This window comes from Cetorhinus maximus, chromosome 15, assembly GCF_964194155.1.
Source record: "Cetorhinus maximus chromosome 15, sCetMax3.hap1.1, whole genome shotgun sequence".
Taxonomy (NCBI): Eukaryota; Metazoa; Chordata; class Chondrichthyes; order Lamniformes; family Cetorhinidae; genus Cetorhinus; species Cetorhinus maximus.
The window spans coordinates 18,288,214-18,315,251 of NC_135893.1; the positions used below are offsets into that span (position 1 = coordinate 18,288,214).

A 27,038-nucleotide genomic window follows, 5' to 3' on the forward strand; every position below is an offset into this window, starting at 1 on the left:
CATCTACAGGGCACAAGTCAGGAGTGTGATGGAATATTCACCACTTACCTGAATGAGTGCAGCTCCCACAACACTGAAGAAACTGGACACCATCCAGGACAAAGCAATCCGCTTGATTGGTACCGCGTCTACAAACATTCACTCCCTCCACCACCGATGCACAGTAGCAGCATTGTGTACCATCTACAAGATGCACTGGAAGAATTCACCAAGGCTCCTTAACCAGCACCTTCCAAACCCACGACCACTACCACCTAGATTCCAGCTCTACCTGTCCCACCCCCCCCACCCCCTTAAACCAGCTTATATTTCACCTCTCTTCTATTTTTACTTAGTTCTGTTGAAGAGTCATACGGACTCGAAACGTTAACTGTGTTCCTCTCCGCAGATGCTGCCAGACGTGCTGAGTTTTTCCAGGTATTTTTATTTTTGTTTTGGATTTCCAGCATCCGCATTTTTTTGCTGTTACCACCTAGAAGGACAAGGGCAGCAGATAGATGGGAACACCGCCACCTGGAGGTTCCCCTCCAAGTCACTCATCATCCTGACTTGGAAATATATCGCTGTTCCTTTACTATTGCAGGTTCAAAATCCTGGTACTCCCTTCCTAACAACACTGTTCCGAACCACCACATGGACTGCAGCGGTTCAAGAAGGCAGCTCACCGCCGCCTTCTCAAGGGCAACTAGGGATGGGCAATAAATGCTGGTCCAGCCAGCCACGCCCACATCCCATGAATGAATTTTTTAAAAATCTTTTGAGTCTAGCATTCTGTATGTTTCTTGTTCATCTAGTTCATTTAAATTAAATCATTAATTGGTTTAAAGCTTCTGTTTCAACTTGAAAAGAATATTTGTCCAGTCTGCTATCTGTGAAAAGACAGAATTAACATGACAGCTTTTGATTCATACATGTAGATGGTGTCGAGAGTAAGGGTTCTATGTCCCACTCTGCAGCAACTTGCTGAAGTTCCTTCAACAGCACTTCCCAAACCCGTGACTTCCAAAACCTTTGGACAAGAGCAGAAGGTGCATAGGAACAATTCCAGCTCTAAATCCCCTCCAAGTCACACACCATCAAGACTTGCCAAAAACATTCACATCCTGAGAATGAATACAGATATTTCCCCACATAGAGCATGTTCGAATAACACATTTTAATTTTAAAGTAGTATTAAAAGTGGGCAACTTAGTTGAATTGTGCTGCTGGCCATGACTACAATCTTCGCTTTAGCTTGGTTACTGTGTGACTCAGGGGGCAAGTGTTCTGGCTGGAGTGGTACTGAGACCCCAGGAGAACTCCTTCCAATTCTCTTCTCCCTACCAATTCCATTCAGAGTTACAGCAATCCCTTGCAGATTGACAAATAAAGGACACTTATAAACTTGAAAATTCCAGAAGTTTTTGTTTTAATTTGCAATTAAAAATAACATTGGAAATTCTAATCCTTCATACATTAACCTGACGTCGTCATTTATAAGTCAATTCACTTCTTATAGAAATGAAGAAAAAATTATCTCCATTTAAATTTGGTAGTTATTTTTTTTGTCCTTTTCCTGAGTTTTTTCCCAGTGACTCACCACAGGGCAGAGACCAGTTTCAGCACTTGTGGTATTGCTCTGGTGAAAATCAATTGATTCACTGCAAATGTATCTTCTGTACTGTTGTTGACTTTTAGTTTTACGGGGATAATTTTAACCTAACTCACCTGGTGGGAAACTGAGGGGACTAAATCAGTTACCCAAATTACTCACCACCCAGTTTACATGTAGTCCAGCTTTATTTTTCATTGATTTCAAGCCAGACCAGATCCAGTCAGTTCCTGAGTTGGGTGGGAGTGCCCTCTTGTTAATTTCAACTACTGGGATCAGTCTGATTGCCTGTCATTTACTCACCAGCAATTACACCTGAAAGCCCATAATGTAACACCATGTACAACCACTGTCCCAGCATTCACAATGGGTTGCTCTACTATACTGGAGCTTGAGTTCACTAAATAGACACAAAAGATGGTCATTTGCCACATCTTTACTCATCTGTACGGAGAGATATATCCCTGACCCCTGCCATACAATCTAACTGGCTGCTGGCTGGCTCTATGGTTTCTGCCTCCAGCTCTTCCAAAGAATCAATCTGAGTTTGTGTGAAGGAGCTCTTCCCAACCACAGTTCTCTACACTAATTTCACTAGTTTGAACTTCATCACTCATAACACTGTTATTGTGAATCTTCGTGTAGTGTACTGGGTTTACCTTTCCCACACCCTCTACTATCTTGTATATGAACATACATACAAACATACAAAGCAGGAGCAGAAGTAGGCCATTTGGCCCTTCGAGCCTGTTCTGCCATTCAGTAAGATCATGGCTGATTTGTTTGTGTTTGTATCCTACTATCATTTTGAATAAAGGATTGAGTTAAAATTTATCATGGGTTCTAAAATTGCAGAAAATTATGAAGATCATCTCAGTGTGGTGTTCAATGGTTTAATTGATCTGTGTTTGATTATGTTAGTCTGTTGACTGATCTATGTTCATTGTGCTAGATTGATTGAGCCTGGGTGTAGCCTCTGAAAACTAAAGTAAACAGAGCCTTCCAGAAAGGCCTGAGAAACTACATCTATGTATGGAGATATCTTGTAAAGCACTGTGAATAAACCTGTTGCATACTTAAAATTGGTGTCATCTCTTCATTGCTGAGGTAAATCAGATATGTAAAGTATACAACAAACTGACAGTTACTCAATACTTAGCACTTCTGTTGAAAATTTAAATAATTAACCAGAAATTAAAAGTTGCAATTTAGCTGCTCATGGCTTGGTCCTGTACAAATGTCTGATGGGAAATCATCAGATTTATTGAGATCTCAATGAGGACGTGTTCTAGATATTGAGATCTTGCGAAACGTCATCAATTAATTCCTGCGCTCACAGAAAGGTTATACTCATATAACGAGCCGTTAAATCTGGAGCTAACTATCTGGCCTCCTCCAAGTGCTGTAATGATGACTAAGGGATTCTTGCTCCTCAACTATCCTCAACAATGACTCAACCAACTTCACCAATGGGAAGATGCACTCTAACCAATTTTATATAAATTGTTCTGATGACAGGTCTCCACCAAAACATTCACCCATCTTTTCGTTTTCAGATCCTGATGGACTTGCTGTCTGTTTTTAACCTTTTATTTGCATTTTTGATTATTAAGTGTGCTGGCTGGGTTTTCATTCCCCCCCCTCCACCCCCAACCCCCAGTTCAAATCCAATTGTGCCCTGTTTCTTTTTAAGAAAAAAACTTGCATATACATAATGGCTTTCATAGCCTTAGGACATCCCAAGCACTTCACAAATAATGAAGTACTTCTGAGATACAGTGACTGTGGGGAAGCGCTGCTAAATGCCACAAACAGCACTGGACCAAATGACCAGACACTCTGTCTTAGTAGTGTTGGTTAAGGGATAAATGTTGGAGGCCTCTCCTGTTCCTTTTTGAAGAGTGCCATAGGAACTTTTACATCCACATGAGAAGGATAGATAAGACAAAAGTTTAACATTTCATGTGAAAGGCGGCACTTCCAACATTGCACTGCAGCCTCGGTACTGCACTGCAGCATCGGTACCGCACTGCAGCCTCAGTACCGCACTGAAGCATCAGTACTGCACTGCAGCCTCGGTACCGCACTGAAGCATCAGTACTGCACTGCAGCCTCAGTACCGCACTGAAGCATCAGTACTGCACTGCAGCCTCAGTACTGCACTGAAGCATCAGTACTGCACTGAAGCATCGGTACTGCACTGAAGCCTCGGTACCGCACTGAAGCATCAGTACCGCACTGCAGCCTCGGTACCGCACTGAAGCATCGGTACCGCACTGAAGCATCGGTACCGCACTGCAGCCTCGGTACCGCACTGCAGCCTCGGTACCGCACTGAAGCATCGGTACCGCACTGAAGCATCGGTACCGCACTGAAGCATCGGTACCGCACTGAAGCATCGGTACCGCACTGCAGCCTCGGTACCACACTGAAGCATCGGTACCGCACTGCAGCCTCAGTACCGCACTGAAGCATCAGTACTGCACTGCAGCCTCAGTACCGCACTGAAGCCTCAGTACTGCACTGCAGCCTCAGTACTGCACTGAAGCATCAGTACTGCACTGAAGCATCAGTACTGCACTGCAGCCTCAGTACTGCACTGAAGCATCAGTACTGCAATGCAGCCTCAGTACTGCACTGAAGCATCAGTACTGCACTGCAGCCTCAGTACTGCACTGAAGCATCAGTACTGCACTGTAGCCTCAGTACTGCACTGAAGCATCAGTACTGCACTGTAGCCTCAGTTCTGCACTGAAGCATCAGTACTGCACTGAAGCATCAGTACTGCACTGCAGCCTCAGTACTGCACTGAAGCATCAGTACTGCACTGCAGCCTCAGTACCGCACTGCAGCCTCAGTACTGCACTGAAGCATCAGTACTGCACTGAAGCATCAGTACTGCACTGCAGCCTCAGTACTGCACTGAAGCATCAGTACTGCAATGCAGCCTCAGTACTGCACTGAAGCATCAGTACTGCACTGCAGCCTCAGTACTGCACTGAAGCATCAGTACTGCACTGTAGCCTCAGTACTGCACTGAAGCATCAGTACTGCACTGCAGCCTCAGTACTACACTGAAGCATCAGTACTGCACTGCAGCCTCAGTACTACACTGAAGCATCAGACTAGATTATGTGCTCAAATCTCTGGAGTGAGATGTGATTCTATGATTTCCTGAATCAAGAGGTGAGGCTGCAACTTACTGAGTCATGGCCAACACCTTTAGAAAATTAGCTTCAATGGAAAGGAAAAACAGTCAGGGTTATAACTGGCTGGCTGTTTGATAGATGAGCTGTAAAACAAACAGCATAGGCATAGTGCATAACAAGGGTATAGAACAGGCAGGGTGTATAATTGGAGTTGTGTTTAAAAGGCAGATGCACATCAGACAGGGTATTTACAGGTGTGGTGTATAACAGGCGCTGTGTATGATGGTTAGAGTGAATAATGTGTGCAGTTCATAACAGGCGCATTGTAAAACAGATGGGATGTACGGTGGACAGGTTTATAATGGGTGGGGTTTATAATACATATGGTGTATAATGGGTAGTGTTTATAATGAGAGGGATTTTTAATTGGTGTGATGTATAACAGACAGGGTTGATAATGAACCGAGTGTTTAATGTTGGGATTTATAATTGGTGGAGTTTATAATTGGTGGAGTGTATAATGCGCAGGATTTAAAATGTGAGGAGTCTATGGTAGGCAGGATTTATAATGGGAGGTGTTTATGGTGGTCTGAGTGTATAATGGATGGTGCTTATAGTGGATGGGCTTAAAACAGGCAGGGTGTATGGAAAGGGTTTATAATGAATGTTGATTATAATGGGAGGGGCTTATAATAAGCACAGGTGTATAATCAATGGAGTTTATAAAGGGAGGGTTGTATAATGGGTGGGGGTTATAATAGGTGGAGTTTATCATGGGAAGGGTTTATAATAGGTGAGGTTTATAATGACTGGTTATAATGGGCGGGGTTATAATTGGAGGGGATTTGTAATGGATGGACATTATAATGGGTGATGTTTATAATGGATGGACATTATAATGGGTGATGTTTATAATGGATGGACATTATAATGGGTGATGTTTATAATGGATGGACATTATAACGGGTAGGGTTTATAATGGTTGGACATTATAACGGGTAGGGTTTATAATGGATGGACATTATAATGGGTAGGGTTTATAATGGATGGACATTATAATGGGTAGGGTTCATAATGGATGGACATTATAATGGGTGATGTTTATAATGGATGGACATTATAACGGGTAGGGTTTATAATGGATGGACGTTATAATGGGTAGGGTTTATAATGGTTGGACATTATAACGGGTAGAGTTTATAATGGTTGGATATTATAATGGGTAGGGTTTATAATGGATCATTATAACGGGTAGGGTTTATAATGGTTGGATATTATAACGGGTAGGGTTTATAATGGTTGGATATTATAATGGGTAGGGTTTATAATGGTTGGGTTATAACAAAAGGGGATTATAACAAATGGCCAATTCACTTGCACCCATTCTAAGCCTGCTGAAGTTGAATTTCCACCCCACCCTGCCTGTAATTGATTTTTGGATCAACTCAGAGTTTGTGCTGCAGGAGGGGAGTCTCACCCAGGTGCAAATACCAAGAATTTCTGCCCACAAATTTCTATTTGGTTATTGTAAAGTATTTCTCGAGTAGATTTCAATACAATTCATTCAATCCCATGGTTCTGACATTTCGATTCATGGGAGTGGATTTTAAAAAGAAAAATCATATTTGCTTGCAGAGCTGAGGTACAGAGGGTAGCACACCCCAACCTGGTTTTCTGGAATTGAGTGGCAGGCTACTCCTGGAACACAGAGCTCTGCACTAGGAGCACTCATTCCTAAAAACTGCTCCTCAATATCTTCTGCTTGCTGAGGTGATCACAGCTATTGATTATTCTGTATGGGCACAGTAAACCAGGCAGCTTTCTCTCCTTGCACGTTCAGCATCAAACACCAGCAAATGGCTGACCAGGGTCTCTTCAGGACCTGTCCTGATCAGTGATGGATTGTTCTCCTGTGAAACAAAAGAGAAAGAAGAGGGAAATCACACAATGAAAGGTTCCACAAGAGCAAAGCTGCAGTCAGTAAACTGCCACAAAGCACTGTTCATTAAGCAAGAAGCTGTTTCACTGTTAACGTATAAGCATCCAAAGCCACTTGAACTTAGTGTCTGTTGTTTTACTAACCCAGCTAGAGGATGCATGGAGGTGGCTGCCTTAAAATGGAGGAGTGAAGATCTTGCAATGGGTTGCAAGTAACACATCTTATAACCAGAGTTAGTGCCTTGGGCTAAGGAAGATGGAAATCAGAAGGTTCCTCATTCTGACCACCAGTGATCAAGTGAGGGCAGGATTAGGCTTTGTAGTAACGCTCTCCATGGTGGTCTTCCAAAACTTACTGAACAGTGATTAGTCAATTACATAGCTGGATGCAATCGTTCAGAGTTTTAGGTTCTTTGTTTTTGTTAAGCACTGTTCAAAATTAAGGACATAACAAGCAGTGCATCTGCTGAGTGCACGGTGAACAAGAAGAGGCATCATTACAACATTATCTAGTGATCCCTAGTGGTAACTGTGAGAGATTGGAAATATCATCAGGATATAACTGAGTTTCGTAGTCAAATATTCCACCAGCACACACTGTCTGGTTTCACACACGGCAAATATTCCACCAACACACACTGTCTGGTTTCACACACGGCAAATATTCCACCAACACACATCGTCTGGTTTCACACACGGCAAATATTCCACCAACACACACTGTCTGGTTTCACACACGGCAAATATTCCACCAACACACACCGTCTGGTTTCACACATGGCAAATATTCCACCAACACACACTGTCTGGTTTCACACACGGCAAATATTCCACCAACACACACTGTCTGGTTTCACACACGGTAAATATTCCACCAACACACACCGTCTGGTTTCACACACAGCAAATATTCCACCAACACACACCGTCTGGTTTCACACACGGCAAATATTCCACCAACACACACTGTCTGGTTTCACACACGGCAAATATTCCACCAACACACACTGTCTGGTTTCACACATGGCAAATATTCCACCAACACACACTGTCTGGTTTCACACACGGCAAATATTCCACCAACACACACCGTCTGGTTTCACACATGGCAAATATTCCACCAACACACACTGTCTGGTTTCACACACGGCAAATATTCCACCAACACACACCGTCTGGTTTCACACACGGCAAATATTCCACCAACACACACTGTCTGGTTTCACACACGGCAAATATTCCACCAACACACACTGTCTGGTTTCACACACGGTAAATATTCCACCAACACACACCGTCTGGTTTCACACACAGCAAATATTCCACCAACACACACCGTCTGGTTTCACACACGGCAAATATTCCACCAACACACACTGTCTGGTTTCACACACGGCAAATATTCCAACAACACACACTGTCTGGTTTCACACACGGCAAATATTCTACCAACACACACTGTCTGGTTTCACACACAGCAAATATTCCACCAACACACACTGTCTGGTTTCACACACGGCAAATATTCCACCAACACACACTGTCTGGTTTCACACACGGCAAATATTCCACCAACACACACTGTCTGGTTTCACACACGGTAAATATTCCACCAACACACACCGTCTGGTTTCACACACGGCAAATATTCTACCAACACACACTGTCTGGTTTCACACACGGTAAATATTCCACCAACACACACTATATTGTTTCATACATGGCAAATATTCCACCAACACACACTGTCTGGTTTCACACACGGCAAATATTCCACCAACACACACCGTGTGGTTTCACACACGGCAAATATTCCACCAACACACACCGTGTGGTTTCACACACGGCAAATATTCCACCAACACACACCGTGTGGTTTCACACACGGCAAATATTCCACCAACACACACCGTGTGGTTTCACACACGGCAAATATTCCACCAACACACACCGTGTGGTTTCACACATGGTAAATATTCCACCAACACACACTATCTGATTTCACACACGGCAAATATTCTACCAACACACACTATCTGGTTTCACACACGGCAAATAATCCACCAACACGCACCGTCTGGTTTCACACACAGCAAATATTCCACCAACACACACTATCTGGTTTCACACATGGCAAATATTCCACCAACACACACTGTCTGGTTTCACACACGGCAAATATTCCACCAACACACACCGTCTGGTTTCACACACGGCAAATATTCCACCAACACACACTGTCTGGTTTCACACATCGCAAATATTCCACCAACACACACTGTCTGGTTTCACACATCGCAAATATTCCACCAACACACACTATCTGGTTTCACACATGGCAAATATTCCACCAACACCCACTATCTGGTTTCACACACGACAAATATTCCACCAACACACACTATCTGGTTTCACACATGGCAAATATTCCACCAACACACACCGTCTGGTTTCACACACGGCAAATATTCCACCAACACACACTGTCTGGTTTCACACACGGCAAATATTCCACCAACACACACTATCTGGTTTCACACACGGCAAATATTCCACCAACACACACTGTCTGGTTTCACACACGGCAAATGGTCACTTGAATGAGGAGTTGGATGAATGTCAGTAGACACGGAACCAGAGTCCATTGAGATGCAGTACCTTGAGGAGGAATGGGAAAAATTTGACAAAAAAAACAATTTTAAGAAGGAAGCAGTTTACATGTCTGTTTCTCACAAGATAGATTGGACAGACTGCGCTTGTTTCCACTGGAGTTTAGAGGAGTGAGGGGTGATTTGATTGAAGATCCTGAACGGCCTTGACAAGGTGGACATCGAAAGGATGTTTCCTCTTGTGGGTGAGTCCAGAGCTAGTGGACACGGTTTTAAAATTAGGGGTCGCCCTTTTAAGATAGAGATGAGGAGAACTTTTTCCTCTAAGAGGGTTGTGCGACTTTGGAATTCTCTGCCTCAGAAGGTGGTGGAGGTGGAGTCATTGAATATTTTTAAGGCAAAGGTAGACTGATTCCCTTACCTAACAAGAATCAGAGGTTATCAGGGGTAGATGAGAATGTGGAACTTGAAAACAAACAGATCAGCCATGATCTTATCAAATGGCAGAGCAGGCTCCAGGGGCTGAAAGGCCAACTTCTGCTCCTATTTCGTATGTTTATGAGTAGTGTTACTGACCTTTGGTATTCTTGAGATCATTAGGGTTCAGCTTCTCCCTTTGGGGGGAGGAAGAGGAATTTTCTAGTCGTTATTTCTATGTTGATGATAGGGGTAGGAAATCTAGCAGTAATTTGATGAATTACAAGTGCCACTCGCACCACTTCTTTTTTTGCCGTATGCCACAAGTTTTATTGGGCTCAGTGGACAGATTGGGTAATTTATTTTGGTGGATGCTGCCTCTGGCAGGATCTTTCTGCACGTGCGGCACAAACACACTATTTACTGTAACATTGACATGTGGGAGCATGTGTTTATTTCCCCTGTGCTGATGCTTGGATTTCAATAGCCATGTGAACGTTTTGTGCTGTGTCCACTTGAACCAAAAAACACCCAGCAGTACAGTTATAGATTCTGTCCTTTCAGATTTGGGTTATGTCTGAGGAAAGGCAGTGCCCTCCAAGTTACATACCATCCTCACTTGGACACATATCACCATTCCTTCATCATTGCTGGTTCAAAATCCAGGAATTCCCCACCTCACAGCCCTGTGGAAGCACCTACACCACATGGACTGCGTCTGTTCAAGAAGGAACCTCAACATCACCTTCTCAAGAGCAACTACAAATGGGTATTAAATGCTGGCCTTGCCAGCAACTTCCACATCCAAAGAATAAATTAAAAGGATATTTCTGAGTTATGTAGCAGTAGGATTGTGTATCTGATTTACAGATAATAGTGCATTTCAAGGCGGTGAATTAATGATATTAGTTAAATGTGATTGTTTCCTATACAGTGCAAGACTGCTATCTGTGCTCCATAAAAATGCTACTTCCATGAGAGGGCGTGTCTGATCACTAGCAGTACGCTGGAACAAGATTGGGCCATTTTCCCTGGTAGTGTTAGTGAATCACAGAATTGTTTCAACGCGGAAAGAAGCCATTCGGTCCATCATGGCTGCACTGGTTCTCCAATAGAACAATCCACTTGGTGCCATTCTCCTGTCTTATCCCCGTAATTCTGCACATTCATCCTTTTCAGATATCAGTCTAATTCCCTTTTGAATGCTTCGGTTGAACCTACCTCCACCACACTCTCAAGACTGTACATTGCAGGCCTTAACCACTAGCTATGTGAAAAAGTTTTTCCTCATGTCGCTTTTGCTTCTTTTACCAGTTACTTTAAATCTGTGCCCTCTCGTTCTCAATCCTTTCACAAGCGGTAACAGCTTCTGCTTATCTACTCTGTCCAGACCCGTCATGATTTTGAATGCCTTTATCAAATCTCCAATAATGGGATGGCAGAAATCTGCCTTTAATTTCTATTGGGTTGCAGTTATGCGACCCTCTTCACTGGGTAGGAGGCATGGAATGTATGTGTTTCTTCAAGGTCAGGGGAAACTCACAGGCCAGCTGTTGAGTTCCAAAGTCAAACTAAAGCTGAATGGGAAGCAAGTCATATTCCCCCAAGAAGATTGGAGGGAATCAGCACCCGCAATGAGCAATTTGAGCCACCAGGTGGCAGTACAGTATCACAACTGAGCAAGATCTCAATCGCTGACATTTTGCTTCCTCAATATGTTTTTTTTACAAAATGGAGCTATGTGTAGCAGCTGCTAATCAGTGCCTTAATGGAAGAAAGTGAGATAGAGAGCTGGAGAAATGTAGGGAGGGTATTCCAGATTTTGGGGCCTAGGTAACTGAAGGCATAGCCACCAATGGTGCAGCTATTAAAATCAGGGATGTTCAGCCAGAATTAGAGTGCAGATCACAGAATCATGGACTTGTTACAGCACAGGAGGCTGCTATTCGACCCATAGTGTCAATGAAGACTTTCTGAAGAAGCAATTCATCTTCTCCACCTTCTCCCCACCTCACTGCATATTCTTCCTTTTCAGATAATAATCCAATTCCTCCTTCGAATGCCTCGATTGAACCTGCCTCCATCACACTCTCAGTCAGCGCATTCCAGATCCTAACCACTCACTGCATGAAAAAGCTTTTCCTCATGTTGTCATTGCTTCTTTTGTCAATTACCTTAAATCTGCACCCTCTGCTTCTCAATCCTTCCACCAATAGGAACAATTTCTCCCTACCAGATCCTTCATGAATTTGTATACCTCTATCAAATCTCCTCACATCCTTCTCTTCTACAAGAACAGTTCCAACTTCCCAATCTATCTATGTAACCAAGGTTCCTCATCCCGCAACCATTCTCGTGAATCTTTTCTGCACTCTCTCTAATGCCTTCACATCCTTCCCAAAGTGTGGTGCCCAGAACTAGACACAATTGAGGTCAAAAAGTGTTTCATACAAGTTTAACATAACTTCCTTGCTTTTGTATCCTGTGTCCCTGTTATTAAAGCCTAGGATGCTGTATGCTTCATTAACTGCTCTCTCAACACCTGTCCTGTCACCTTCAATAATCTATGTACATGTACACCCAGGACCCTCTGCTTCTGCACCCCCATTAGAGTTGTACCCTTTATTTCATACTGTCTCTCCCACAAAAATGAATCACTTCACGTTTCTCTGCACTAAATTTCATCTGCCACTTGTCCGCCCATTCCATCAACCTGTCTATGTCCTTTAAGTTCGACACTGACCTCTTCACAGTTCACAACACTCCCAAGTTTTGTATCATCCACAAATTTTGAAATTGTGCCTGTACACCAAGGTCTAGATCATTAATATGTATCAGGAAGAGCAAGGGTACAAACACTGACCTCTGGGGAACTCCACTCTAAACCTTCCTCTAGGCAAAAAACAACCATTAGCTACTGCTGTCTGTTTCCCGTCACTCAGTCAATTCTGTATCAATGTTGCTACTGTCCCTTTTATTCCATGAGCTATAACTTTGTTCACAAGTCTGTTGTGCAGCACTTTATCAAATTATATCTTGAAGAGTTGTGGGGCTGGAGGAGGTTATGGAGGTAGGATGGGGCGAGGCCAAGGAGGGATTTGAAAACAAGGATGAGAGTTTTAAAATCAAGACCAGGAGCCAGTGTGGGTCAGTGAGCTCAGGGGCGAAAGACAAGCAGGTCTTGGTGTGAGTTAAGACACAGGCAGCAGAGTTTTGGTTGACCTCAAGTAAATGTAGTGTAGAATGCAGGAGACCAGCCAGAAGTGAATTGAAATAGTCAAGTCTGGGGTTAACAAAGGAATGAATGAGAGTTTCAACAGTAGATAAGCTGAGACAGGGGGGATGTCCAGAAGTGTTATGGAGGTGGAAATAGGCAGTCAGTGATGGTGCAAATACGTGATCATTTGCAAGTTTAAATGGAGCAAACAAGACAAACGTAGAAGCTACTGAGCTTTCAGTTCAGTACACTCCTGGGGGCATCAGCCACTCTCTAGTTCCACAGCCTAAACCCTAGCTTATTTTCTCAAGCCCAGGGCTGCAGTCGGCAGTTGTTGTGACCCTACTGCCATTCAGCGTCAGATCCGATCGCTGGGTCTGTATGATCCGGTACCAAAATCAGAGCATTTATCTTGAGAATTGGACAGGAATTCAGAAGAAAAATCACAGAAAAAAATTAAACCATGGAGAAAATTGAAACATTTTAAATCAGAATGTGAGGTTATAACTCTGTGCTCAGCTACGACAGCCTGAATCAAAAAGATTAAACCGGCAAACACCAAGTCACTGTCCTAAAGCAGCTTTCCCTGGGATTAGCCTATTCAAAGGATTCTCTGAAAGGTCTCTGATTCATCAAGAAAGGGCAGAGAATTATTTTTGTAGATATTGTTTCTTTGTTTCAAACGTATTTTTCAAATTCTCTTCAAATTATTTGAATTTATAGTTCACACTTGGCTCCTTCTCCTTATCAGTACGCTGAATATGTTAGGTGCGCACGTGTGGATTCTGTGGGACAGCAGACCAGGTTTAGCTGTGATGCTTCAACTGTTGAGAAGCCTGTCAACACTCTCTGTGGAGGGCACCCACAGGATCATAATCCAGCTAGTCAGTGCCTTCAGGGATGTAGTCACTGAAATGGGAGAGAGGAAAGAAAGACTTGCAATTACATAGCAACTCATCAAGGAGAAAATTTGCACAGAATGAGTTACTTTGAAGTATAGGCAAAGTTGTTATGTAAGCAAATGCAAGAGATGGTCAACATACAGCAAAGTCCCAAACAGTTCAAGTAACCTGCTTTTGATAGCTTTTGATAGCAAGAAATGTTGGCCAGGAAAACTCCCTGATCCTCTTCATGTAGTTTCAAGGGATCTTTAACATCAACATCAACCACCAAAACCAGGTTCATTATAACAGTTCAACTGAAAGATAGCATCTCCAACAACACAGCACTCCTCAGTACCATGCTGGACTGTCAACCTAGATTGCACGCTGATGACCTGGAGTGGGATTTAAACCCACAATGTTCTCACTCAAGAAGCAGGATTTAATGCACTGAACAAAACTAACACTTGATACAATTGGGCACAGATTTAAGATAATTGCAAATGAAGTAATGACAACATGAGGAAAACCCTTGTCATGCAGTGAGTGGTTAGGATCTGGAATGCACTGCCTGAGAGTGTGGTGCAGGCAAGGTCAACTGAGGCTTTCAAAATGGAGTTGGGTCGTTATCTGAAAAGGAAATATTTGCAGGGCTACAGGGAAAAGGTAGGGGGTAACACTAGTTGAATTGCTCCTTCAGGGAGCCAGCACAGACATAACAGGCCGAATGGCCTCCTTCAGTGCTGTAACCATTCTATGATTCTATTCTACGGTACAAACATCATATTAAAATACAAAACTTGACATAGAGCAGTGATGCAGAATTAAATAAAAGAAAGGAACAGTAAAGAAACTTCAACATTTTGTTAGATACATACAGCGATAGCCTGTATGAAGCTGTCCATTAGATGGTAGTCAGCTCCTCCATGTGCTCCCAGGTGCGTTTTCTTCATTGCAGAATAGTCCAAAGGGTATTCCGTCTTCGTCTTTGTAAGGAAATCGAAAACTGTCACTGGATCCTGGCCCTCACTAGACAGTTCCCCCTACAACAACAAACAAAGAGATAACGATGAGCTAATGCTTTTGCAATCTGCAGAGAATATATCTGAAAAATATTTAATGCAAATCTGTGCTAAGCAGCTCCAGAGAAACATGGCAATCTCAGCTTTGATCCCTGTTCTATGTCGAGTTAGTTGATCTTAAGCCTGGCAACTGTTGCAATACTCTGGTTAACCTCAGCCTGACTTGCGGACAGCCTGGGTTCCTACTCCTTATTGATATACAGTGACCCTTACTGGAAGGTATATGTGTAGGTATCGACTGAAGACAGGCTATGGATCAGGTGTGACGGTTTCCCGGTTGAGTAGCCTCCTAACATTCACGACCTTGCCTCACGTGAAGAATGGCCACATGCACAAGATGCTAGAGGGTAACCAATAGCCGCAGCACTCTACCACAACATGAGATAGGGGAGAAGGGGAGGAAATTGGGGCTATAATGCAGTGCTTGTGTGCGGCAGGCATTAAATTGTACCTTCATCATGCTGTCATCTTATTTGCTGCAATTATAACTACCTGAAGTTTGTTTCAGCACTTCTACTGTAGTGCAGGCGACTCACAATGTGAAATGAGTTGTGTGCAGTTTTCTTCCCCTCCTCAAGGCACACACACCTTGTTGGGGTCAGAATCCATCAGCACTAATCATCGTCTAGCACCTTATCCATGTGGCTCTGTGTTAGGCTGGACGGTGGGTGCTAGCAGAGTATTCAATTGTAGGGTTGTGGACATCACAGCTGAACTGTTCTCACTGCTACACTGGCTCAGATCAGCGAACTCAACAGGTGCACAGGGATCAAACCAGCTATCTTTCTGATCTGTGTGGTGTAGCTACTCACTTGATAAACTCTTTGAGCCATCATGGCTGTGTGCATTGAAGTTTTACCCTCCTGCGTTTGCAGCAGTGGTGCCTTTTGCTAAGCCTAACACTGTAGTTGCAGATATGATAGGAATGAGGGATATGTCAGGAACATGACTCAAATCTGTGCTTAGCTTCGTTGATGATGAATGTTCAGCAATCACTTCAATAACTAGTACTGCCAAACCATGCCACAGGACAGGAAAAAATAGTTTCTATCATATTTTAAAACCAATTTGTCAATTTAATGAACAGAAAATATGAGAAGTGAGCATGCAGATTCCTGACACACCTTCCCGAAGGTGACACTTCACAGTGGAGGCTGCATTTCTTAAAGTTACTCACTTTATGGTGCAGTACACCTGTTAGAAATTCTCAGCCGCTTGTCACACTCATCTGGCTGTGGCAGTGAGTAGATGGGCTGAACAGCAATACTGACAACAGTTAACATTTCCATAGCACTCCTCAAATAAAGAAAAACATAGGGCACACCACATGGGGGTGGAAGGGAAACCAAATAATTGACAATAATTTATAAGTTTTATTTTAGCTTCAAGACTGAACCCATTGAATGAAGGTGACATTAGTAAGGCAATATTGGCTGTCTATTCATTAATAATTATTAGGTTTTATTTTTCTGCCCATTTTTCACACCCTCCTTCCCCTGCACCACTCCCCCCAACTCCCACTAACCCTCCTCATCTGATGATGTTAACATTTTCCTGATCTGTGGTTCTGTTCTAACCAGGGTTCCTGTGGTAACTCAGCCAAGTGGTCAATCTTCGTGCGCAAGGCTAGAGAGTGAGTTTTGACAGAGTATTCAGCTATCGGAAACATCAAACCCAAACTTGTCTTAATCCAGCACAGACATTCACACACGTTCTGCAGCAGCAAGTATTGATTGGCTAGGGATCAGAATTAGAAATAAAAACATAAAATGGGGACATGTCTACACCAAATGGACTGCAGCGGGTCAAGGAGGCAGCTCACCACCACCTTCTCAAGGGCAACTAGGGATGGGCAATAAATGCTGGCCCAGCCAGCGAAGCCCACGTCCCGTGAATGAATATTAAAAAAAACTTGGCTTAAAGAGGGGCAAAAATGGCAGCTCAACATCCCTGGATATAGAGTTTTCAGACCAGATAGAGAAGGGGGATAAAAAAGGTGGGGTTGTAGCATTATTGGTTAAGGAATCAATTGCAGCTGTGGGGAGGGATGATTTACTAAATGAATCATCAAATGAGGCTACATGAGTTGAGCTCAGAAATAAAAACGAGGTAGCCACACTGTTAGGAGTATACTATAGATACCCAAGTAGTGAGAGGGAGATTGAAGAGCTGACACTGGGTCAAAATCCTGGAACTCCCTCCCTAACAGCACTGTGGGTGTACCTACATCACATGGACTGCAGCGGGTCAAGAAGGCAGCTCACCGCCACCTTCTCAAGGGCAATTAGGGATGGGCAATAAATGCTGGCCTAGCCAGCAACACCCACACCCCATGAATGAATAAAAAAAATTTCTGAGTGCAAAAACAATAGGGCTATAATAGTTGGGGACTTCAAATACCCTAATATCAGCTGGGATACAAACAGTGTAATAGGCACAGAGGGCACAAAATTCTTCGACTGCATTCAAGAGAACTAATTTAGCCAGCACGTAACAAGCCCAATAAGAGGGGGCGCAATTCTAGACTTAGCCTTAGGAAATGGAGGAGGGCAAGTGGATGAAGTAGCAGTGGGGGACCATTTTGGAGATAGTGACCATAATATAGTTAGATTTAGCACCATTATGGAAAAAGACAAAGATAGAACAGGAGTAAAAGTTCTAAATTGGGGAAAGACAAATTTTACAAAGCTGAGGAGTGATCTGGTGAAAGTGGATTAATTACACCTGCTTGAAGGATAGTCAGTGACAAATCAGTGGGAGGCAGTCAGAAGTGAGATTCTACTGGCACAGTGTAGACATGGCCCTGCAAAGAAAAAGGGCAATACTGCCAAATCTAGAGCCCCCTGGTTATTCAGAAGCATACAGTGCAAGATAAAACAGAAAAAGAAAGCCTATGACAATCACAAAAACTTCATACTGTAGAAAGCCTAGAGGAGTATAGAAAGTACAGGAGTGAAGGAAGAAAAAGGAAACTAGGAAAGCAAAGAGAGGACATGAAAAAATATTGGTAGGTAAAATCAAGGAAAACCCAGTGATGTTTTATCAATACATTAAGAGCAAGAGGATAACCAAGGAAAGGGTAGAGCCTATCAGAGATGTACAAGGTAACTTATGCGTGGATGCAGAAGATGTGGGCAGGGTTCCTGAGTACTTTGTGTCTGTCTTCAAAAAGGAGAGGGATGATGCAGACATTCTAATTAAAGAGGAGGATTATGAAATATTAGATACTATAAGCATAATGAGAGAGGAAGTACTTGAGGGACTGTCATCCTGGAAGATGGATAAATCACCAGGACGGGATGGATTGTATCCCAGACTGTTAAAAAGAAGCCAGGGAGGAAATAGCTGATGCACTGAGCATCCTCACTAGACACTTGCAAAGCACCAGAGGATTGGAGGTCTGTGAACATTGTGCCATTATTTAAAAAGGGTGCGAGGGTTAGGCCAAATAATTGTCAGCCGGTCAATTTGTCTTCAATGGTGGGTAAATTATTAAAATCAATTCTGAGAGACAGGATAAGCTGTCACTTAGAAAGGAACGGAATAATCAGGGAAAGTCAGCATGGCTTTGTTAGGGATGGTTGTGTCTTACAAATTTAATTGAATTTTTTGACGAAGTAACAAGGAGGATTGATGAGGGTAGTGCAGTGGATGTTGTCTACATGGATTTTAGTAAGGCATTTGACAAGGTCCCACATGGTAGACTGGTCAGAAAAGTAAAAGCCCATGAATACAGGGAATTGTGACGAGTTGGATCCAAAATTGGCTCAGTGACAGGAAACAAAGAGTAATCGTGGATGGATGTTTTTGCGAGTGGAAAGTGGTTTCCAGTGGCATTCCACAGAGCTCAGTGTTGGGTCTCTTGCTGTTTGTTGTATATATTAATGATTTGGACTTAAATGTGGGAGGCATGATTGGGAAATTTGCAGATGAGACAAAAATTGGCCATGTAGTTAATTGTGAAGAGAATTGCTGTCGACTCCGGAATGATATCAATGGTTTGATTGAATGGACAGAAAAATGGCAAATGGAATTCAAACCAGAAAAGTGTGAGGTAATGCATTTGGGGAGGGAAAACAAAGCTAGGGAATACAAAATAATTGGGGGGATATTGAGAGGGGTAGAGGAAGTGAGAGACCTAGGTATGCATGTCTACAGGTCCCTGAAGGTGGCAGGACAGATGAATATGGTGGTAAAGAAATATGGAATGCTTTCCTTTATTAGATAAGGTACAGAATACAAAAGCAGGGATATAATGCTGGAATTGTATAAAACATTGGTTAGGCCACAACTAGAATGTTGTGTACAGTGCTGGTCGCCACATTACATGGAGAGGTTTCAGAGGAGATTTACAAGAATGTTGCCCGGCTTGAAAATTGCAGCTATGAGGAAATATTGGATGGCCAGGGTTCTTTCCTTTAGAACAGAGGAAGCTGAGGGGGATTTAATTGAGTTGTATAAGATTATGAGGGCCTAGAATAGACAAGAAACTCCTGTTTCCCCTAGAAGAGAGGCAATTACCAGGGGGCACAGATTTAAGGTTATTGGTAGAAAGATTAGAGGGGGCATAAGGAAAACTTCTTCACCCAGAGGGTGGTGGGTGTTTGCAATTCACTGCCTGGTTTGGTGGTGGAGGCAGAAACCCTCAACTCATTTAAAAGTTACCTGGATCTGCACCTGAAGTGCTGGAACCTGCAAGGCCAAGGACTGGGCGGGATTAGAATGGGCAGCTAGTTTTTATATTTTTTTTGGCTGGCGCAGACACGATGGGCTGAATGGCCTCTTCCTGTGCTGTAACGTTTCCATGGTTTCAATGAATCAAAAAATGGAACCCTTAGTAATTTTTGTCTCTCTAGCTGAGGGACACTGAGGTCCTATACCTCTCTCCTTTTTTTGTCTTTATTCTTTCATGGGATGAGGGCATCACTGGTAAGGCAAGCATTTGCTGCTCAATCCTAATTGGCCTTGAACTGAGTGGCTTAGTAGGCCATTTTAGACGGCAGTTAAGAGATAACGGCTGTGGGTCTGGAGACACATGTTGGCCAGGCTAGGTAAGGATGGCAGATATCCTTCCTCAAAGGACGTTAGTGAACCAGATAGGTTTTTACAATGATCAGTGATAGTTTCATGGTCACCTTTACTGAGACAAGCTTTACATTCCAGATTTATTAATTGAATTCAAATGCCCCCAGCTGCCATGGTACGATTTGAACCTATGTCCCCAGGGCATTAACCTGGACCTCTGGATTACTAGTTCAGTGACATTACCACTGCGCCACCATCTCCCACAATGGTCTCCTGGTTGAGACCAGCTAATTATTTTTAATATTCTTTCACAGGGCATGGGTGTCACTGGCTAGGCTAGCAATTTTTAAAATTATTGCCCATCCTTAATTGCCCTTGTGATGAAAAGCAGGTTACAGCCACGACTTACTTACGGGCTTATTGAACTTTTTAAGGAAGGCCTGTGTGTTTTTTAAAAGAAACACAAGCAAGGACACAGAACAAAAGATGGCTGATAATATAAAGTGACCACTTTCTGGAAAATACCTATGTGGATTATAGTTTACCGACTGGTCCTGAGAAGACATAGAATGTTGCATCTGAAAAGGTGTCATGACCTTCTTCAAGCACAGACACTTAAAAGGGAAATAGATAAGATGCAAAAGACTGAACTTTAATCTCCTGTGGTTGCGGAGACAAAAGACTGATTTGCACGTCTCAGCAGTCACTCAAAAATCCATCTCCTGTTGATTTATATCTCAGAACCTGAGAATAATTCTGAGATGGATGCAGGACATGACTATTTCCCGTCCTGGAATAAACAGGAAAAAATGGGTTAAAAAGCTAGCTGCAGACCAGTGTGTCGTGTGTATGTCAGCAAGGAGAAAAAGCAGCTTCCCCTGCAGTTTGCAGGCAAAGTCTCTCTCTCTCTCTCTCTGTTGCTGGAGGCAAGGCTCAGCAGGTGCCAAAATCAAAAAGAAATAGGACAGCCTCTTCAGCTACCCTGCAGAGCTAAATGTCTCCAACTAACTGTGAATCTGCCAAGGTCAGCTCTACCGGAATCACCCAACTTAACGGCTGCAATGTACCACCATTTACACCTCACAGACAAGCAAACGACTGATTTGTATATATTTTTTAACTTTCATTTGGACTCTTAGCTTCTCATTTCTGATGTGTGTGTGTGTTGCGTTTTAATTATTTTTCTCAAGTTTTAGTAATCAATGAACTCACTCTGCCTTTGACTCAAGAAAACCTGGTTAAATTGGCTCTTTAACAAAAGTAAATACATTTGGACTGAGAAAAAGTATTCATGGGGAATTTAACAAATTGGGGACCACATCCGAGTACCAGTCGTGACAGTGGTGAGCCACATTCTTGAACTGCTGCCGTCCATGTGGTGTAAGAATGCCCACCAGTGCTGTTAGGGAGGGGGTTCCAGAATTTTGACCCAGTGACAGTGAAGGAACAGTGATATAGCTCCAAGTCAGGATGGTGTGTGGCTTGGAGAGAAATATGCAGGTGACGGTGTTCCCATCCATCTGCTGCCTTTGTACTTCTAGGTGGTAGTGGTCATGGGTTTGGAAGGTGCTGTCGAAGGAGCCTTGGTGAGTTTCTGCAGTGCATTTTGTAGATGGTACAACACAGCTGCCACTGTGCTTCAGTGGTAGAGGGAGTAGATGTTGAAGTTGGTGGATGGGGTGCCAATTAAGCAGGCTGCTTTGTCCTGGTGTTGAGCTGCTTGAATGTTGTGGGAGCTGCAATCATCCAGGCAAGGGTAGAGTAATCCATCACACTCCTGATCTGTGCCTTGTAAATGGTAGACAGGCTTTGGGGAGTCAGGATGTGACTTACTCTCCGCAGAATTCCCAGCCCCTAATCTGCTCTTGTAGCCACAGTATTTATATGGCTGGTCTAGTTCAATTTCTGGTCAATGGTAACCCCCAGGATTTTGATAATGGGGGATTCAGTCTTGGTAATGCCATTGAATGTCATGGGAAGATGGTTGGATTCTATCTTACTGGCGATGATCATTGCCTGGCACCTGTTGTGAATGCTACTTGCCACTTATGAGCCCAAGCCTGAATGTTGTCCAGTCTTGCTGCATATGGCATGGACTGCTTCAGTATCTGAATCGTGAATGGTGCTGAACATTGTGCAATTCAGAACCTAAAGGGCTTCCAGTCTGGGAATTCCCTGATTTGTAAATCACTGGATCAACCTTCTTAATTGCAAGGAGAGCCCAATTATATATCTTTAAAATCATAATAAAAATACTTGCTGAGTGTCAGGGAGGTATTCATGCACTTAAGCATTGTGGATAAGTTTGTTGCCGTTCACAAAGACACTTTCAGCAGGGATAGTGATCAGGGGTGGCCTGTCCCTCACTAGCTCATACTTTCAACAGCAATAGGACGCCACAATTGAAAATGTAGTGACTGTCTAAATAGCAGCATCTCAAGATAAGGCTAGAAAGAATGAAAACAATTAGAACTGCTGTCCATCAGAGACACCATCTGAAAGCACAAGGTGAAGACAGCGCATATCAGAAATCAGGCATGGGCATGATTTTCTAAATCTTTTTTTAAATGGACAGAAAGCTATGTGAAATGTGCATTTTAATTTCCAATGTGGGCAGGCAAGGCTTCCCACTCAAAGTGTGAATTCAGAAAATGAATCCTACTAATATCAACGTTCACTCTTTAAAAAACCTCCGACAAAGTCATTTCCACTTTTTAAGGGGGCTGAAAGCAGGGTGCGAGGAGTTGTACTCTATCTAACCCAGTGCTGTATCTGTCCTGGGAGTGTTTGATGGGGACAGTGTAGAGGGAGTTTTACTCTGTATCTAACCCCGTGCTGTACCTGTCCTGGGAGTATTTGATGGGACAGTGTAGAGGGAGCTGTTCTCTGTATCTAACCCCGTGCTGTACCTGTCCTGGGAGTATTTGATGGGACAGTGTAGAGGGAGCTGTTCTCTGTATCTAACCCCGTGCTGTACCTGTCCTGGGAGTATTTGATGGGACAGTGTAGAGGGAGCTGTTCTCTGTATCTAACCCCGTGCTGTACCTGTCCTGGGAGTATTTGATGGGACAGTGTAGAGGGAGCTGTTCTCTGTATCTAACCCCGTGCTGTACCTGTCCTGGGAGTATTTGATGGGACAGTGTAGAGGGAGCTGTTCTCTGTATCTAACCCTGTGCTGTACCTGTCCTGGGAGTGTTTGATGGGACAGCGTAGAGGGAGCTGTTCTCTGTATCTAACCCCGTGCTGTACCTGTCCTGGGAGTGTTTGATGGGACAGTGTAGAGGGAGCTGTTCTCTGTATCTAATACCTGCCCTGGTGGTTCCTGGTGCTGGAACTTGTTGCCCAAATTGGCAGGTGCTCTATTCCCAATCAAACATTCTTCACCACCCTGAACTTCTCAAAATTCTCCCAAAAGATAAATTCACAAGGTCTACTTTTTATTTATTTATTTGGATCAAGCTGCTTAGACTCAGATACGTATTAACTTAGAAAGTGATGCACTGTTATTAGTTGCATTTTTCTAACCACATCTAGCCTGCTACATCTTGCCTTCTATGCTAAAGCTTTCTGCTGATGCTGGATTTCTTTATTTTCTTGGTTTCTTATTGTCCAAATAGCTGATTTGCATTTAGTAAGCTTCCAGCACAGCTTAAGCACAGATAAACTCCCTGAAGCGCCATCTGCTCCAAGCCTGGCTCCACATCACAATAACAAGTGCCTCCTCATTCCCTCTTGGGACACATTTCCATTAATTTCTAATGGGGAAGATGATACCGAGGCAGATATTTCCCTTTGAGCCGTCGGCTGCTTCAGCACATTGTGATCGGATCCCAGGGGAGCAATGCTAAAATAGTGACAGCCCCAGTTTATGTTATAATTCAGACTGGCCTAAAATGGAGACCGTCACACACACACTGTACACAAGTGAGGAAGTGTGGCACATAGCTGACAGGATGTATACTCTGCTGTTCCACAGCAAGGGGCACGGAAAAGTGTAACACAGGTCAGTAAAATAACCCACTCTTTTGCCTGTTTTATGAATTGTGCAGTATTTAATTTGGAAGCAAAGTTAGTTTTGCACAACTGTATGAAAATAAGAAATAATGCCATGATAGAGACATGCAGATATGTGAAGCCAACTCAGGCATCTAGTGGGCAAGGACAGTGATCCCATCACAGTGATAGAACTACATGCCTGCCACAGAAATGGTTAACAGTAAAATTGCCCTCTTGAAAATTTCAGCATTCAGCAATCACCAGTGCCACCCTCATTCATCCACACAAATCTACACATGTATACAACTGCAGACACACATACAACTATTCACCCAAACAAGTGTAAGAAGGCAAGAACACAGACATAAATGAAACCAATGTTTGCTCCATGAATCTTTGGGGTATTTGCTGGTCCCCACAGATGCCATCCTGACCATCAACTGGGAACTTGAAATCAACATCCTGATGATGCTGCTTCACCGTACCGTGTAGCCATAGAGCGCGGTCTGAACCCTGATAAACTATGATCCTGTGACCCCTGTCCAGAAATGTTTATCTGGATTTCAGATGAGGTTTGGATTGGGCTTGACTGAAATTTTGGAAAAAAGGTTCACATTTATCGAGTGCCTTTCATAACCTCAGGTCATGAAGTCTCCCAAAATTAAATGGCCCGCCAACAGTCACTACCTGGACTCGTTGCTGAAGAATGATGACTTGGAGACACTGAAAGATGCTCAGCACATGTGGAACCAAACCCCAGTAAGAATCAGCACCTCGACCGCAGGAGATGGGAAAATGTAGCTAAAATCATTTGGCATTGCAAGTGTTAACACTGTAGCCACAATCAGTAAAAAAGCGCACTGGCTGTAACCATGCAAGTAAAGCTATCAATTGTCTTAGGAGCACAATATCAGAACTATTTCAGAGGCAGTGATGGACAAACACTATATTGAGACAACTCAGCTGTTTGCTCTATTTATAGTATTTTGTATTTAGAAATGAAATTTTGGGAAACAATCGTGCTGTCAGGAAAGCACACCCCATACAGTCTTCAGCATGATCTGTCAGTTGAGCCAAGAACACTCTTCCTTTGTTGTTTTAATAACAGAAACATTCATCACAAACAACTGCGTTTCTGGCAAGAGGAAGGAGTTGGCTCCTTAAGAGATGTCAGCCAGTTTTCAAATGTTGCTCACACAATCCTAATTTCATTTAATTATTTTCCCCGTTAATTTGTTCCATGCCCTCCACTCCTGGGCTGGATTTTCCTCTTTGCACCGATCTTCCACCTCTGACCCCGGACCTTCTTGTAATCAAATGCCATAACACTAAACCTTCTGTAACCCCAACCCCTCAGAGTAGAACTTCCATCTGCCCCCGACCCGCCCACAACCTGACCCATCAGGGTTGGGTGCAGCCCACCCTCCCAGTTATGGGGAGATGATGGCTTAGTGGTCACTGAGCTAGTAATCCAGAGGCCAAGACTAATGCCCTAGGGACATGGGTTCAAGTCTCACCAAGGCAGCTGGTGGAATTTTAATTCAATTAATAAATCTGGAATATAAAGCTAGTCACAGTAATGGTGACCATGAAACTGTCATTGATTGCTGTAAAAGCCCACCTGGTTCACTAATGTCCTTTAGGGGAGGAAATCTGCCATCCTTACCTGGCCTGGCCTAAGTGACTCTAAACCCACAGCAATGTGATTGACTTAACTGCCCTCTGAAATGGCCTCACAAGCCACTCAGCTCAAGGACAATTAGGAATGGGCAACAAATGCCGGCCTTGTCAGCGACACCCACGTCCCATGAAGGAATTTTAAAAACCCTCCCATAACCCTGAGACCCATCAGGATGTGAATTGAGCCTGGAAGCCGCCAGTAATCCAGGCACATTTTCCTCAGTCGAGGAGCATTATTCACTTATGTTGTGCCCCCAGTAGGATTACCACCACTAGGAGGGAGCAAGTGCCGCTGCAGCATCCGAAAAGGTGGCAAGGAATCTTAAAGAGGCAGAAGGGCCTGATGATGGCAGGAGCTCCAGTTGCGTAGGATTTAACAGGTACTAGGCCCTCCAAAGGTAGGTGCATGGGACCAAGATTGGAAAGGGGTGGGAGTCGCCACCTACTAGATCCTCTTCTTTCACCTGCGGGCATGAGAATAATTAGAACCGCTTTCTTTGGCATACCACCTGGCACATCTGAAGAACAATGATGAGAGAAGAAAATGACTGAGGACTCTAGCTGGCATATGCACATGATGGTCAGGAAGGGGTGGTGGTCCCAGCAAAAGAAAATTTAACCTGGGGCAGAATGCAGCAGGAAGAAATATATCTTGTTCAGATCCAATGTCTGTTCTTCAGTATGTTGCCCAAATAGTCACACTTCAGATCTGGAGAGCCCCAACACGAAGTGCTAGCAGGCTGTTCAGCTGTGGAGTGCATCATAGCTGAGGATGATCTAGTTTTTGACAATTTCCACTGTGCACTTCCAGCTTATGTCACTGGTAACAATCAGGAGCAGGAACATTATCTGACTTTTCCCCTGCTTAATTCAGGGCATAGAAGCCAACCCGTACTGCCACTCATGCTGAGTTCAACTAACTCAACATGGAATAGGACTAGAAGTTAGGTTTTCTAGATGCTTATGCTTCATCTATTCACTAGATAAACTCATAGAAACATCACAGAGTGATCTTTATAATACATCACAATTAAGGACTCACTGTTCCACTCGGTCATTTTCCAACTACTTATCCCTTTGTTCCTCCTGCATAAATAGGATAGATTCAGCTGCAAGAAACTGCCACAATTACAGAGCTGCTTCTACCAGTAGCAGTTTTATAATACAATGGGGTAAAAACAACACTCCAGAGGTGCTAAGGGCTGGCCCTGAGGGTTCCTGTCAATTCTCTAAGCCCATAGGTCACATCATACTCCCATTTATAAAGAAAGATAATGAGTTCTAATCTAGAACACTTGGATCAATATTTCTCCGTAAATACTGGCAGTGGGGGTCAGATGTAACCAATTCAAAGCATCATTCTCTGCATGAGATGATGACACGTGACTTTCTCTCTGTTTTCTGCTGAAGCTGCTCTATACTGGCCCACTAGGAGATGCCCAAGAGCTTAAAG

General features: G+C 43.4%; 1 protein-coding gene and 1 long non-coding RNA gene across 4 annotated transcripts in view; both read right to left on the bottom strand.

The window, feature by feature from the left end:
* Positions 1–1,391: 1,391 nt before the first annotated feature.
* Positions 1,392–5,656, bottom strand: LOC144690446 (uncharacterized). 2 transcript variants are annotated; one of them, XR_013578888.1, is made up of 3 exons: positions 4,718–5,656; positions 4,502–4,527; positions 1,392–3,589 (listed from the first exon to the last, which is right to left on the bottom strand). It is a non-coding gene; the product is annotated as an uncharacterized LOC144690446 (long non-coding RNA). The 2 variants fall into 2 exon arrangements; XR_013578889.1 differs by lacking the exon at positions 4,502–4,527 and having other exon boundaries at positions 4,692–5,656.
* A 344-nt stretch (positions 5,657–6,000) lies between these two features.
* Positions 6,001–27,038, bottom strand: part of LOC144690448 (putative oxidoreductase YteT) — a 264,733-nt gene continuing 243,695 nt past the window's right edge. For both annotated transcript variants that reach the window (XM_078557962.1, XM_078557961.1), the window contains exons 13-14: positions 14,681–14,845; positions 6,001–6,650 (exon numbers count right to left, since the gene is read on the bottom strand). In XM_078557962.1, the coding sequence (XP_078414088.1) occupies positions 6,528–6,650; positions 14,681–14,845 (288 nt within the window). In that variant the 3' untranslated portion in view covers positions 6,001–6,527. The remainder of the gene's footprint in view (positions 6,651–14,680; positions 14,846–27,038) is intronic.